This window comes from Phodopus roborovskii, unplaced genomic scaffold (genome assembly GCF_943737965.1).
Source record: "Phodopus roborovskii unplaced genomic scaffold, PHOROB, whole genome shotgun sequence".
Taxonomy (NCBI): Eukaryota; Metazoa; Chordata; class Mammalia; order Rodentia; family Cricetidae; genus Phodopus; species Phodopus roborovskii.
In genome coordinates this window covers 4,130,727-4,146,845 of record NW_026125546.1, presented here as the reverse complement: position 1 = coordinate 4,146,845, position 16,119 = coordinate 4,130,727, and the positions used below count along the sequence as shown (strand labels likewise).

At 41.0% G+C, this 16,119-nt stretch overlaps 1 protein-coding gene across 9 annotated transcripts in view; it reads left to right on the top strand.

The window, feature by feature from the left end:
• Nucleotides 1-16,119, top strand: part of Ppp1r9a (protein phosphatase 1 regulatory subunit 9A) — a 248,459-nt gene that overhangs the window by 191,194 nt on the left and 41,146 nt on the right. For 8 of the 9 annotated variants that reach the window (XM_051177141.1, XM_051177140.1, XM_051177144.1 and 5 more), the window contains 2 exons: nucleotides 2,373-2,528; nucleotides 14,621-14,674. In XM_051177141.1, coding sequence (XP_051033098.1) covers nucleotides 2,373-2,528; nucleotides 14,621-14,674 — 210 coding nt within the window. The remainder of the gene's footprint in view (nucleotides 1-2,372; nucleotides 2,529-14,620; nucleotides 14,675-16,119) is intronic. The other variant, XM_051177142.1, reaches the window with a different exon arrangement.

Sequence of the window (16,119 nt, the reverse complement as noted above, 5' to 3'; positions counted from 1 at the left end):
AAATGAAAGGAGTTACAATTTCAGCAGTTATGGAAGAGATTTGGATTCATGGAAGAACAAAAGCGGGAAAAATAATAAAAGAATCTAGGATTCTTAACATATCTTTGTAGAGGTAGTTATTATAGAGGGCACCATAGACAAGTCCAGACCTATTGTTAGACGTAAGAACTTTTGATTCTGATTAAAAGTCTGCAGGAATTGCTAGCCGAACTAGCAGCTACCAGAAACCAATGAGCTACATTGTTCATCTGTGTTCCACTGGCAGGGTCAAAGATACTTGGAATGGTACTTAGAGTTCACCCAAGAATGTCTTTCCTTGCGACATTAACATGACATTGTAATCTACAAAGTTCATGATCAAGAAACATGAAATCGAGTTTGAAAGAAAAGAATCTCAAAAAAAAAAAAAAAAAACATGATACTTTAAGCTTATGATTATTCTGCATCAGCCTGGGGCTAACACAAAATGCCCTGAGGCTCATAAAGCATGTGACCTGGCATGTGGACACAGGTTACACATGCCTTTGAGACTAGTGTCTAAAGAATCCTTTATTTATAGGCATTAATCTGCCATTTTTGTCCAAAATTAATGATTCGCTAATACCAGCTTCTTTGCCTTTCTGTCAAGATGTCTTCAATTTTACTTGAATGAGAAAGGGAGGGAGGGAACCCAACTTTCTTGTGGCCAGTTTGAAAATTACCCTTCTACATGAAAGATCCTAACCTTATTTCTGTAGACAAATGCCATGAGGTTGTGGTCTCTGTTTTAATAGTCCCTGTGTGAGGAAGCAGTGTCCAACAGGTACCGAGGCAGTGTGCCATTTAGTGGCCCACAGGTTTCTTAGGAGACACTGTTCACTTCTAGTCTGCAGAGCTAGGGGCATGCTGAGGCACTAGGAAAGAAATCAGAGCATAGCCATTTGTAGGGTTGGCAAAATGAAAATTGTTTTATTTGGAAAAGACAAGTCTTAAGGCAATTGAATTCTGGCCTTCCAGACTAGGAAGGACCACTTGGAGATGAATGACCAGATTCCCTTCACTGCCAAGCACAGTCTCCCACAGTGGCAGAGTGGAAAGCAACACTCAGAGCTGAGGCTGGTTAATCAAAGGAGTCCATCACTCCATTGTTTGCAAAGGCTTGCTTGAAGGCAATATGAGTTCGTATCTGCACTTTATGTGTTGAAAAAGCTACTTCCTGAAGGAGCAGGGATGAATTAAATGAACGTGGTCTTTTTAACTCACAGACACAGTGATTTATCCTTAAATTACATAAGGTAAAGATGTCAGGCAATTATTTTGAATTATAGCCTCATACCCTGGTGCTGCCAAGAGGAGTTACTTTCCAATAATGTTGAGGAAGTCAGTGACAAAGACATACATTTATTTCAGAGGTCATGAACTCAAATACCTACAGGGTCCTGCTGGCCTTGGGAAGGAGCAAGCAGGCTAATAGCAGCACACCAGTTAGCGAAATTTTGTGAACTAGAAAGTGCGTAGCCCATCTAAGCTGGCCATCTCGGCAGACACGGTCTCATAATGTGCACAGATCTTCAGCTCTCCAAGAAAAAGCAGGAAATCTAAAAGTTTAGGTGATTTTTTTCATTGGAGTCCTCTGCAGGTATAATGCAGCACTTGTATAGCTAGAAGCCCCGGATTTGTCCTTCACCAGTTCATGCCTCTGTAATTAACAAACAAAACACAACTGATTGAACTCTGGAGTGAGGGGAGTTAATTTGCTAAGGTTTCCAAAGGTTTCATTATGGCTTTGCCAGCTCTGTAAAGCCTTATCTCTGATTCCTTCTTCTTTGCTCCTGCTAGACGGCGTATTTACACAGGAAGTAGGAAGTTTAGAACACTACTTGTTTCCTAGGCATTGAGATGGCTTAGTAGACAAAGGCATCTGCCACGAACCTTAATGACCTGAATTCAATCCCTGCGACCTTCATGGTGGAAGGAGAGAATGGGCTCCCATAGATTCCTCTTGGACCTCTGCGTGTGTGCTGTGGCATGTGTATGCCCCCACACACACATACACACATAAGTAAATGTAATAAAGAAATTATTTATTTCCTTTAGCAACGTGATCTTATTTAATAAAACTGTCAGATTCTCCAAGTGAGAAGCAACTCTTGCTGCTGCTGCTGCTGCTGCTGCCGCCCACTGTTAAACGCACATGTCTTTGTGGTCTACACTTGGTAATTTGGATCTCTGCACTAACATTTGTGTGTAATAACATAGGGTGCATGAGGCATGCACGATTTAAACATTAACGCTCTCACCATTTGGTGCCATGCTTTTCTCTTACAATTGTTTCAGTAACAGCTCTGTGTAGGATAAGGACAGTGTTATTTCTGAAATTCCCTCCCTTTCAGACTGGAGAATACGCCACTGATGAGGAAGAGGATGAGGTCGGGCCCGTTCTCCCTGGTGGTGACATGGCCATTGAAGTCTTTGAGCTCCCTGAGAACGAGGACATGTTTTCCCCATCTGACCTGGACACCAACAAGCTCAGTCACAAGTTCAAAGAGGTGAGGCCTGACCTGCACGAGGTTTGCCTGTGTCTGCTACCTTTCTTTGTCAAATATCTGTTTATTTGTGGAATAAACTAAGAATCATCGGTTTTCTGATTGAAGCAGTTCAACCTTATCTGAGTCTCGAATTTGAGAGTACAGTTGCATTCTACTACCACCAATTTTAATGGTTGTCACTTGCCACAATGGTAGCAGTCTTATAGGGCATCATTTCAGAATATGTTCAAGTTACATGTATATTTTTTTACTTTACAGATGCTCTGGTACCTGGTCATGACCTCTTTCCTCTAGGGCAGTTATTTTTCCAAAATGCTGTTTTTCTTTGTTTTCCTGAAATAGTTAGATTTCTAATAAGAATAACATGCCCAAGGGGTTCCATTGAAGAGTTCAATGAGCAGATGTTGAACAGTTAATAGAGCCACCAAGGAATGGTGACAGCAGGAAGCCATCACCCTCCTTTGACCTAAAGAAGCCATTCCACACTCACAGTTTTGCAAGATGCAACCCCTGCTGAAAATTACATCCAGCATAACGGTGGTTGATGCCCTATCCTTCCGTGCTGTCTTTCTCCTGCTGAATTCCCAGTCACAGCCAGGCAAGTGAGTTTAGGCTATACTAACTATCCTTGGAACTAAAGAGCTCCATTTTCTGCAGCCCAGGGCTGTGCAAGGAAGGCCTGGATAAATCCTTAGTGTGTATATAGACAACCAAGTCTGATGTTACAGGACTCTCTTAATTACCTGTTTTACTACTTTGACAAAGCCACAAGCCACCATTACTTTGTCCAGTCTTACTTTGGGCCAACTAGGTGTTTTCCTACTAGATTCTGTGATCATGATTCTTGGACAGATTGTGCCTTCTGTCTTTGCACAGTTCTTGTCAGTTCACCAAGTTAAGTGTTTGTTGAATTATTGGCATCAGGCATGTACTGAGAATTCACTGTATAGCGTGCCTGACTTGATTTCTTCACATTATTGACAGCCTGGTCAGCATGTTTATTAAGGGTTGTTTCTCTCTGGTCAGAAAGCTTTGTCATTTTCCACACACATTAGCACAGATGACTGATACGATAAAGAAGAACCATCTTTACTTCCCTTCTTTTTTAATCATTTTTTTTTGAAATTTCATGCTTTGTACCATATACCTTGATGAGAGCCACCTGAGCTCATCCCTCCCGTTACCCTCAGACACCACCCAGTGCTATAACCCTCTCCTACCTTCATACTGTCTCCTTTGGGGCCTGAGGAAAGCCAGAGGATCCACTCAGTGCTAGCTGCTGGAGTAGTGACCATCCTTGTCTGGATCGTGAGCAGCTAACCACAGCTGCAGTGGGAAAATATCTGCAGTGGGTTCCTGAGTGCAGTGGCCATGTCATCTCCAGATGACAGCATAACAGCATCCTTGTGGCTCTCACAGCCCCTTACTCCTCAGTGATCTCTGAGACCGGTATGCGAGGGGATGTGAGCATCCACAAGTTTGTTTGTTTGTTCTCATCCTGGGGAGTCAAACCAGGGCCATTGAGTATCAGTCAAGTGCTCTGTCACTGAGCTCTATATCTCCAGCCCAACTTTCCCCTTTTTAAAAGTTACTTTACTCGCAGCTTATCCGAGGAAACATTTGAGTCATTTGTTGGTTCCCTCTTAAGTTATTTTTATTGTAATCAAATTAGTAAGTTGATGTGTGGGAAAATGACATCTTTCTCTTTTAATCTGAGTTTATAACTATATGTACTTCAAGTGTCTCTTTGACCCCTCAAAACTTGTATGTACCCTTTATTGTTGCATAAATGCCCAGGAATAAGCAATGAAAGACATGAATGAAGTAACTCAAAACTATTATAAAAATTACGTTAGCCTCGGGGTGAGTCAGAGCATCTTGCCCATTTTTCAGACATGACAATGACTGGAATAACTTTATGAATTCTGAAGATAGGAATTTGTGGTCCTGAAATTCCATCATTATTGAGTTTTGAGCAATTTGTGGAATACAATGTTTTATTCATTTGAAATTTCTTATTAATAAATTTTATTCTGTGATAATTTCACATGTGTATATAATGCATTCTGGCCACTTCTATCACCCCTCACTCTTGATTTTCTGAAAACTCTTCCAGTCTACTTTATTCCTTACAAATATCTTTGCTATACTTACTAATTCTGTTTTGTTTTGTGTCCCATGGGATTTAACTAGGCCCTGTGACTCTCCTTTAGAACTAACCCTCACAGCTTGGGGTGCTCAGCAGCGTGTATTAGCTAGATGCTCTGACTCCCTGTCTCCCAGAATCTGTTAGCTGCCAGTAGATCAGCGTTAAGCAGTCGGGCTAGTGAGTCCCTCTCCTTCATTACTGACTGTGCTGACCTATCAGTTTCCACAAGGCATGTGTGATAAAGTCTAACTGCCCTTTATCCATCCCTGTAAACCTGTCACTTCTGGTTTTATGTATTTTACGTTCCTTACTAGCTGCACGTACATACAGTGAGAACTTTACATCTTGATTTCTTGTAATATTATTCTGCTGTCACGCGATACGCTTTAACCCAGTTCTGTTTTGGTTAAGAGTAAAACTTAGCACTGGGTTTCTGTTGCCTTGTCTTTCCTTCCTAGCATGAGAATTTCTGTTTATTTTTATCCATTTAATATACCTTTACTCAAATGTGTTTCCTTTCAGTAGCCTATTTCTGCACCTTGCTCTTAATACATTATGGGAGTCTTTATGTCACTTAATTAGTATGTATAGTCCATTTATGTTTACTTTAATCACCTTAATATTAGAAATTTCACCCTCTTGGTGGCTTAACATGTTGTATTTTCCATATTTTCTTGTTTCTTTTTATTTCTTTACCTGTCATCATAAATATCATATTTTCTTCTATTTCCTAAAAGTTTTTTTCCCCAATAGTTTGCCTCAATTTTCAGGCGCTTCCCCTATCAATATAATATAAAAAGCAGATCATTATCTTGCCTTTAATCATTAGTAAAATGATGGCTATAACATGTTCCCTGTGAGCTTTCCTGTTGCCACCCATCTTTTGTGTTTCAGGAGCCTCAGCTAGGTATGCTGACAATTATGTGTGTTACAGTGGGATGGTTTCCGGCGCCCCCCAGCCCCTTACTGCACAGAGACCTCACTGCTGCTGAGCGTTCATTTACTCCCATCTCTAAGCTCCCTTCCTACTGTCAGCACCAAAATTCCTGTCACATGGCTCAGAATTTAAATTAGCAGTCAGGAGGTCATAGCTTCAGGGTACGGAGCAGGCTAGCCTGATTTACCACCAGGTGCACACTGCAGGATTGTGTGGAAAAGGTGAGGATCAATTAAATTACTATCTCCTTCCTGATTGCTGGCATTCCTCAGCTCCAGGCCTGGTCTCTGCTCCATCAGAACTCGCCTGTCTTCTGTTCTCCAGAACTGGTTCACAAACTTGCTTTCTCTCTCTCTCTCCTCTCCCCCATTCCTCCCCCTCTCTCTCTTCCTCCCTCTCTCTCTCTCTCTCTCTCTCTCTCTCTCTCTCTCTCTCCCCCCCCCTCTTCCTCTCTCTCTCTCTCTCTTTTAAATTAATGAATGGTAGTCTGAAGCACCCTGTGCCCCCTCTTTTGGCAGATGCAAATTGCTTTCAAGAGAGGAAGGATATACCTTTGTTAGTTTGCTGTGCTGAACTCAATTGAAAGTTTTCCCCTACCCAATTCCACCATGTCTGCCTCTGTTTATTTCTATTATTAATACTATCATCTACTTTCCTGGGGCATGTTTACTTGTTCATGTGCCAGCTCCTTACAACTTGTGCTTAATTTATTGTCAAAATTTAGTGTTGTAAACTGAGCCTGTCTGGTGCTGTGCCTCTGCCTTTCTCCTACTCTGTCAGCTCTCACACTGACTTCACTTTGGAGCCAATCTGTGTTTTTCACTTTCCCTGTTTTATTTTCATCTTAACTTTAATAACTGGAGCAATGATTTTGAATCTGTAACTTTTTTATTAGTCTAGCATTTTATTACATTGTGCTCAAATATTTTTTCAACCAATTTGTTTGAAAAATCATGCTTTTATTGCAGACTAATATGGATATTTGTGATTAAATGGATACATTTTAAGTGTTGTGAATTCTTATTCATTTTTCTTGATCCTAGTAAGAGGATTTATAGTTAATTATACCTACATATTATTTTTTGTCTACTTTGGTATTATATTGGAAGCATATGAAATATAACAATGATTTCATTTTGCTTTTAGGTTATACTTTGATGTTAATATTTGACAATCTCTTTTGTTGTAGTATTGTGTACCTACATCTAACAAAGCCAATTGCAACATTTCCTTTTATTGGAATTTGAAAAATATACAATGTTAGAATCTGTCTTTTACTAAGAAAATTTTGTCGGTTTGAATGTATTGTAGTAGTTACTCATGGTATTTATTACTATTCTAAACTCATTTTATGCTTTATGTTTCCTTTCTATTTGTTGGCTGTTACTACAGGCTATCTTAAGGCTCTAAAATATATTATCCTTACATAATTTCAGAAATTAAAAACAAAAATACCATTTGCATTCTCTGTGTGAACATGTTTGATAAGATCTTGAGTTTTAAGGAAAATTAATATTAAAATTTGTTAATTTTTAAAAACATTTCAGGTACCTTTATATTTGCAAATATTTTGCTCTTGTGTTTTTCCTTTAAAAGTATTATTTCCTAATTCTTTAGTTTTCAATTTCTCAGAGAGTGTGTCTCAGAGTAATTTATTAGGTGTTTATGGTGGATATAGTTTTTGTGAACTTTTCATACCGAGAATTATGTTCTAATTATTGTGACTCCATGATAATTGGCTAGGCCTGACATTTTCTTTTTCTTTTTTTTCTTTTCTTTTTTTTTTTTTTTTTTTTTTTTTTTTTTGTCTTCTGAAAATGTTGCATGGTTAGCTTCATTGTTTTAAGCACATTTTTGTAAAAAGGTGTAATATCAGCCAGGATTTGGGTGCTTCTCTTCCCTTCAGTCTAGAGTTTAGTTTTTGCCACAATTTCTTACAAGTAGGCTTCCTAGCATAGCTCTCTCTTTCTCTTCTCTCTCTCTCTCCTCTCTCTCTCTTTTTTCTAATGCTCCCCTACCTGAGTACAGGGTGTAAGAGACCAAGCACTCTGCCCCTGAGCTACAGCCTGACCGACCCCTCTTTCTAATACAATTACTTTGTATTAGGTCTATATTGCGTTATTCTCATTTTAGTCCATTGTAAGACTTTGTTTTAGTGTGGTTTTCTTTTGTTTAATTTTCTTAAAGAAGCCATCAGTATGTATTCATTTTTTGGTGGTTTTATTTATCTCCTTTTCTATGTCTGAGTGTCAGACTCCTGTCATCCACTTTGTGTCATTAGATCGCCTTTAACTGCAGATTCCCTCATCCCCTGCACCCTTGCTGTGTGATCTGCGTCCCTAGGAAGTATTCAGCTTTTTTCTTGTTTGTCTTTTGCTCATGACTACTTTCTCATCTCCTGGTTACTCTAGGAGTAACTTTAAGATAATATTACCCTTGGACACATGGATTTGCTAATTGTGTTTACAAGTCCTTGTCGTCTCCATTACTTTGAAGTCTCCAAGTGACATCCATAATTTCAACAAGTGAATACTTTGTCACTGCAGATACAAAGTTTGCTGTTTCATTCCAAGGCAAAAGAGGAAAACCGGGACCATGCTGGGCACCCGAGAAGGTGCTGCTCTCATGTGGACTTGACTCAGAGTTCTGCAGCTCTAGGTGTGCAAGTCAACCCCCTCCTGCCTCCTCTCCCTGCTCAGACAGCTGCTTCTGAACAAATGTGAAGTTGCAGGGAGGTGAGGAGAGCCGCCCTGAGGTCGCATTCTTTGGTAGGACATAGACAGTGTCCTCCTTTTGCACTAGCTAGACTGGTTCTCCGGAAGCCGGGGGCGGTGGTGTATGGAGGGTCCGGATATCAGGTGAAGCAGGGGAGGCGACTATCTGCTCAGTTGCTCCCTGCTCATTTTCTGGCTTCTTATTTTAACTATTAGTTCAAGTTGAGTTAGACTTTTCTTTCCTGCTCTTATTTGAGTTTTGTTGTGATTTATTCTACATGTGTGTGAGTGTATATGTGGTATATACACACGTGTATGCGCAAGTGTTCATGTTCACAAGGAAGCCAGAGGACATCCAATGCCCTGCCCTATCCCTCTCTCTACTTATTCCCTTGAGCCAGGGTCTCTCGCGAAACCTGAACCTAGGCCAGCAAGCGACACGCCCCACACATCTCTCCAGCCACTAAATAGATTTGATTGCTGTTCCTGAATATGTTATAGTCTGTGAACAGTTTGCCTGCCTGCCTTCCTTCCTTCCTTCCTTCCTTCCTTCCTTCCTTCCTTCCTTCCTTCCTTCCTTCCTTCCAGTTTCTGCCAATTGGGCTAAGAGTTTTTCTGATTGACTTCCAGTAGGACAGGGGGTGGGGGTCATGTAGAGAGGCTGTATCAGCATGGATCCTCTCTCAACAGGGCTAATACACCTCCACAGCACTGCTTGGCAGCCAGGACTGCTAGCACCAATGGTAGCAAATCTTCCTCTTTAGGGAAAGCCGAAGTCTGAAAGTGGTGTTATTTAGGTCTGTGAAAAATAAACTAGAAAAGTTATAAATACCCTGGAGAATAAATAAAGCCATCTCTCTGGAAGTTTCATTAGCAAGTACGGAACTGAGAACTGTTAGCTCCTTAGTAGTAAACAGTTATTTATTTTTAAAGGAGCTATAATAACCAGCTGTCAAATGTAACCAACACGTTTCTCATTAATAACCACAGTTTGAGAATCAGCCCTGAGTGGCCTTGCTAGAGACTCGCCCTGCACTTCATTAACTGCCCTTGGTGGGGACCTTCATATCAGGTTGAGTGAGTTACGACTCAGCTAGCTAATTCCAGCTTGTTTTGTATATGTAGTTCCCTGAAAATAAATCCACTTTTGTTGATGTTGAGACAACATCTATGAAGGCTTGAGCAAAAAAAAAAAAGCAAAGATGTTTGCCATTAACCCATTTTAATAGCATCATATGTGGGCAGAAATGCCCTCAGCTCCTCCTCCTGTGGAGCCCACCCTACTGTGGACAAAACAGACCTCAGTGTAGGGCAAAAAAAAAAAAAAAAAAAAAAAAAAACCCAGTAGTTAAAAATCTGTGCAGTGCTGAAGCTATCTCACTGAGACACCAGGCATTACTACCCTTATGCAACAAGAGAGGGGAATGTTGTGTTTATCTGATTAGAAAATGTCTGGCTCTAGAAGACCCCTAAATCTCTCCTGCAAAGATAACATTTTTCACTTCAAAAAAATATTTTCCATGCCTGCACAGACTAAGTAGAGTGTAGCTGTTGAAGCTGATTAGCTTTCTGCCCACAGCAGCCCATTTCTGGTGGTTACAAACATACACGCCCCATGTTCATCTTATTGAAAGCAATAAACAGAGCCCACACACAGCAGTACACCTACAGCATGTGAAGTGAGACTTGGTGCTCGTTGTAGAATTGTACATTTATGTCAGCTGAAGTCCCTGGGTGGACATTGGGGGTGTCCACGTTATATATATTTGACAGGAAGATGGCAGAGCGTGGTCTCACAAGTGAAGGACGTAGGCCTGCAATCTTTTGGAGAAGCCCCGAGAGGAAGAAAAGTCAACCTTCTACAAGCTCTACTGCATTTGCCAAGTTCGCTCATCTCTTGGCACAGCAGATTGTTCTTCCCTGAGAGAGAGACGGGTGTCTCCAGTCAGTCTTGGCTATTTTGGATATAAAAGAGAACAAAAACCAAGAACCTCTGGCCTAGTTACAGGAGGAAAAGTCTACTGGAGCCAACCAGGAACAAGTTCTCTCTGCCTGCCATGTTCATGTGGCCCTGGGGACTATGGACCCGGCATATAGTGTCACTAACTAAATCTTGGTTTAGTAATGTACACAGTCTAGTTTCTTTCCTATTTTTATGTTCCTTTTCTATATGTATTGGGGTGTGCACTCATGCACCACGTTGAGGTCAGAGGTCAATGAATACCTTCTTCTGCGACTCTCTCCCTTATTGTTTGAAATAGGGGTCTCACTGAATCTGGGGGTTTACAGTCTGGTCTACACTGGCTGACCAGTAAGCTCCAGGATCCTCTTGTCTCCACCTCCAGGCTAGTTACATGTGCACATAGAACTCTCGATCTTGGACATAGGTGCTGGCCTCCCTTGCTCAGGTCCCCATGCTTGTACAGCAAGCACTTTGGCCACTGAGTCCACTCCTCAGCTCCCTGGGTTTTAATTGAGGACACCAGATGCTGGTAGTGTTACCGGTTTCCGTTCTGTGTCAGGGTCTCAGAGACTGCCCAGTTAGAGTCGTGACTTCTCATCTAGGGCAGTGATGATCACATGCACCTCGAGATTTTCCTAAGGGTTGAATGAGCAATATATGCACCAGGGAAACAAGCTAGGCAAGCTGATGGGCAGACGAAGTAGAGAAGCCAGGCCTCAGGTTGTTTGTCCGGAACCTTCTTCTCTCAGGGGACGCTCTGGGATGCAGCGTGATGGCTCTGAGCCTTTCTCATCTGAGCATCGATTTGAGCAGGACCTGATCTGCTCACTCCCAGAGCCATTTGCAGTAATATAAGGGGCTGAAGAAAAACAGTCAGGTTCCTGCCAATGTTAAAAAAAAAATTCCATATTAGCAGAACTGTGGGCTGAGATTTCTACACACTGGCTTTGGCAACTATTAGCTCTGCTATTTAAAGCCCTTGTACAATGTTTTACTGTGTAAACTGAAAAAGTTCAACTTGTATGTTTTTATGCCTTTCCTGTTACCAGTGATTGATACGTAAAAATTCTTGGAAAGGTCCATTGCACCCAAGATGAAAATAACCATATATCTGTAATTTCAGGCCTTGTGTCACCTAGGAAACCTTACAGTAGAGTTATTGTCTGTCGTGTGAGTGATGTCCAGATTTGCACATTTCACTCTGTACCTGAAGAATTGGCTAGTTTTCCTAGCACTGCACTCTGACCAGCGGTGGCCACCTCACTGCTAATGAGGGCAGTGCTCTTACTCATTTAGATAAGAGAAGCATTTAGGCAGCAGTGTGGCCTCCTTAGCGTTTCCCCTTAAGTCCGTCCACAGCTTGGGGTACTAACCTAACATGTAGGAGAAGATGCTTGTGATTTGATTTCTGGGCCCTGACCATGGCAAATATGCCTCATCCATTTTGTTATCTCCAATAACTGTCGAATGTAGAAGTAAGTGGGGATGCTGGGAGCTCTTCCCATCTAGTCCTGTTTTCATTTGGGAAACTGAGGTGTAGAGAAGCTACTGACAGAGGTCACAAGAGGCATGAGCAAAGGAGTTTAAAGCCCCGTGAAGAGGAAGGCCATGTGCCTTCGTTCCACTGGAGTTTGTCATCAAGAAAATGGTGTCTGGTATTCCCTCATACTAGTGCTCACTGCTGTCAGTCCTGTGGATAAAACCAGATGTGTTTTTATTTCAGGAGTGGCTTAGTATATGCCATTTAATAGCTTTTGATTAATTTTTCTGAATGTCACTGTGGTGCTTTTATTGGCCTAGAACTGGCTGTGTAAAACAGGCTGGCCTTGAACTTGCAGCAATCCTCCTGGCTCTGCTGCCTGAGTGTTGGGTTGCGGGGGTCCAGTGGGAAGTGAAATGGGGTACTCACACTGGGGTGTTTTAGATGATTCTCCCTGGACCCGGCTGCCTTTGTTGATGAGTAACTCTTACTCAGCCAATGTGCTTTACAGGCCTTACATGGATTATCTCATTTAGTGTCCCAGTGAGGCTGGTCATAAACTATGAGGAAGTGCACTTTACTTGGGAGAAAAGTACAGGTGAGAGGTTAAGCAGTATTCCTACTGCATACCACATGCACAAGACAAACATGGTGAATTTGAGCAGCCTAACTTTTCATATTAATTGATGTTTTAAACATCAAAGAGTAAATATTCTTGGCAATAATTGCTGGGAAAAATATCATCTAGGCATATGAATTTGCTTTACTGCCAAACAATATAATAACTGGAAAATAATTCCTTGTAGTTGTATATCTACTCCTAAATACTTTTGGCCTTGCAAGGCGTTAGTTCCTATTGGCAGGAGAGGTTAGCATGACTGTATTGGAGAGAGAATGTTACCTTCACAGCATCTTGCATAGAGCTTCTCCTTGATAGATGTTTATAAAGTTTATCATTTTTTTTAAGAGAAATGGCAGAAGATCAGAATCCAGACATCCAAGTTGTAATCTAACTTAGTGTTGATTTTTTTGTAACTGGACAGGTTGAGTGTCTTCTCTGAGCCTCAGTTTCCCCCAAATCAGGAGCGGGAAGACTCTAGATCATTGTGTTTACTCTGGATACTAAGCCTGGGTGTCCTGGACTGTCAGCATCTGGAAGACCTACCAAGACCAAGGTTTCCTGGGAGCACAAAGGGCCTCTATCAGTATTTTCACTGAGAAAGCTTAGTGTAGCTTCCTTTTACTGGCACGCTCACACTCTGGGCATCTGCTAAAGGCAGCTCAGTGAGTTGGACCACTAGGCCAAAGGTGTGAAACCCAGAGACCCAGAACGCTGATCATCTCAGAAAGAGTGAAAATATGATAAGCCATGGGCATTGTTGTCTTCGGTCCCTTTTAAAACAGTATTGGGGTCACGCTCCACAGCTGGGCTGCCTGCCTTGACAAACCACTGAGGGGAAGAACCTTGGTGCACCAAGCCTGAGAATTCCAGGCTCTGACTGTTAGCCATAAGCTGGGTGTTTGGTTTTCAGTCTTCCTTCTTTCCCTTGGTATCCTTCCCATGTGCCCCCAGCGGGCCAGTAAAGCCAAAGACATACATGCTACAAACCCAGAGAGGACCCTTTAGGAGGCGCTGTTGGCCGCACAGGTTACTTCCCCTTGTAATTCAAGGCCCTTCCTTCAGCCATCCCTTGGTTGACTGGTAAACTGCATTACATTTGCTTGGTTGTATAATAGCATAAGATTAAGGTTACAGTACTTCCTGGATAGCTTTAATTCCAAATTAAGTCGGGACAAGGAAAAAAAAAGTGTGTGTGTGTGTGTGTGTGTGGTCTTTAGTAAGTTTGTGGAAAACCAACTCAGAGTACAGTGTGACCAAAAAACACAGGGTGCCACGTAAAGTCCTTAAACGCCTTACTTAGTGTGGCAGAAATGTTCGTGGATTTGGTAGCAGAGTGCCGCCCCCCCCCCTTCCAGACCTTTCAGTGGGCAAAATACAACTGATGAAGGTTCGTGCTTTGACCTCTAAAACGGGGAGAATTGGGAATTTCAAAAACATCCTTTCCCAGGGAATTCAGAGAACAAATTGTGAACCTATAAACTGTTTTCCTTAAGTTCAGGGAGGGCGTTCAGCCCTTAACGAAATGAATGCCGCATTGAAGACCCCTCCTTACAAAGAAAACAGTGGGGGGGGGAGGGGAGCAAAGCAAACAAATGGCAAAGGCGACTATTATGTTGTAGAAAATACTTTTTGAGGTCCGAGTCTTCATATAAGTAGATATTTTGGGGGGCAGAAATCCGAATCTGTACCTTTCCTGCTTTTAAAACGAAGAAGGAGGAAAAACAAAAACAAGCCCGGAGATTTCTCAGAGCCACTGCATCCATCCCCTCCTTCCTCTGCAGCAGAGCCGCTCTGCGGAACCTGAGAGCGACTCGCAGAACCACAGCACCACCTTTCTGCAAGATGTGGAACTGAATCTTCACGCTATGCTAGGCTGCTGGCTCAAGCTGTTCGGTCGGCCAGCCTCAGCAAGGAAATGGCTCTGGGACGCTCAGATCATAAAGGAAGAGCGGCAGAGGCCAAGAAACGGGTTTTCTTTTCTTTGGCCTTTGAGCAATTAAACTGGTAACTTAATCGGATGTTAGGGACTGTGAGCTATAAACCCTGTGTTTAATTAGTTTGCACCCAGTGAGGCATTTTACACGCTAGACATTGTAATTTATAACCTGCTGCATTGCAGCAGTTTCCTAGGCTTTTTATTGTGTCATAAGATATTCTTCTCGCTGCTGAGTCTTTAAAAATATAAAAACACTCTTAGTTGAGAATTTTTTTTCTTTTCAATTTTCAGTTGCAAATCAAACATGCAGTTACAGAAGCAGAGATTCAAAAATTGAAGACCAAGGTAAGCACCGCTCCGTGGTGTTTGGATTGTACTCTTTAAACTTCAGATACCCTGAGGAATTTTAAGCCTAGGACTAATGCATTTGGTCCTGTGCATTTGAGAGCATACTTCCATGAATTTCAGTTCCACAACTGAGTACAAAGATAGAATTTCCGGGAGAGCAAGCACACCGCACACACACCAGTGAAAGCCATGTGGCACCTCATACCTTAAACAGATATGCTTATGCATATTCTCTCTGAAATTTCTTCAAAAAATGATATTTTTAATGGCTCAAGCATCTGAACTGTGTACTAATTTTAAGTACAAACTGGTATATCAAATCTCCTTTATGTGATTTACCTTCTAATACATTGATTGATTTTTTAAAACTAATTATTAGAGGCAATGTATTGTTTTAATGTAGCACATTAATTACTTTTTTAAAAAAGCTTCCCATGTCTAAGAATTAAATATTATAAATTCACTCTATGACACTGTGTAATTGATTTAGGTCCAGGAGTTACTGGAAATCTTGAGGAGTACTTAGTTTGCATTATTTAAATTTGTTGAAGAGAAATAGAAATAAAAAGACAATATATTTTTAATCTATATGAAATGAGACATGAAAGTAAGCTGTAAAATTCTTGTAAAAGATACAGGTCTAGCTATTGTGTTCAGTTCTATCAAATGTATATTTTCAGAGACTTAAAATTTTTTTTAGTTACTTTCAAACTATTCTGTATTGCTTCCATGGTCTTTTTAAAATTAAGGTACTAATTGCTCCCCACGACTAGTGTTCTGTTCTCATTCACAATGGATACTTGTTTGGGATTTTGTGTGTGTTTTAAATGGAGAAGAATTAGCTGGGCTACTTTAGTTGAATGACATTCTTGACTAATATGCTCTGCAGCTCTTCAGCCTCCCCAGTGCCAGCCTCGCACTGTGAATTTTAAATTCTAAGTTAGCAGTGGCTGGTACATAAACAACTGCTATAAAACATTACTTAGTTACAGATGCAGTAAAATCGAAGTAGTTTTACCAGAACAGTTTCTTGATGTTGAAAAGCACATCTTCTTAAACTGTTGGTTACAAGTAGGGAAAAGGAGCCCCTATTTTTACGAAAGCTCTTGTAAACAGGCATAGGCGTTTGACTATGAAGATTTACTTTAGAAAGGACTACAAATTCCTATTTCATATTTTTCTTCATAGATTGGTATATGATATCCACACTTGAAAATATGTAATTGTAATTATTATCCATGTTAAATAGATATCATCATTTCAAAGTAATTTTTACTTTGTAACCACTTGTCCAAATGTATTTAGTTAAAAAATTCACAAAACTATACCTGTGATATAAAATATATATTTGTGTGAATGTGTATTCCAGTTTGTTCAATGTTATATAATTTCAGAATGTCTTCATTTTGAACACTGGTAAGTTTAAAGAAAGCAGAGAAGGT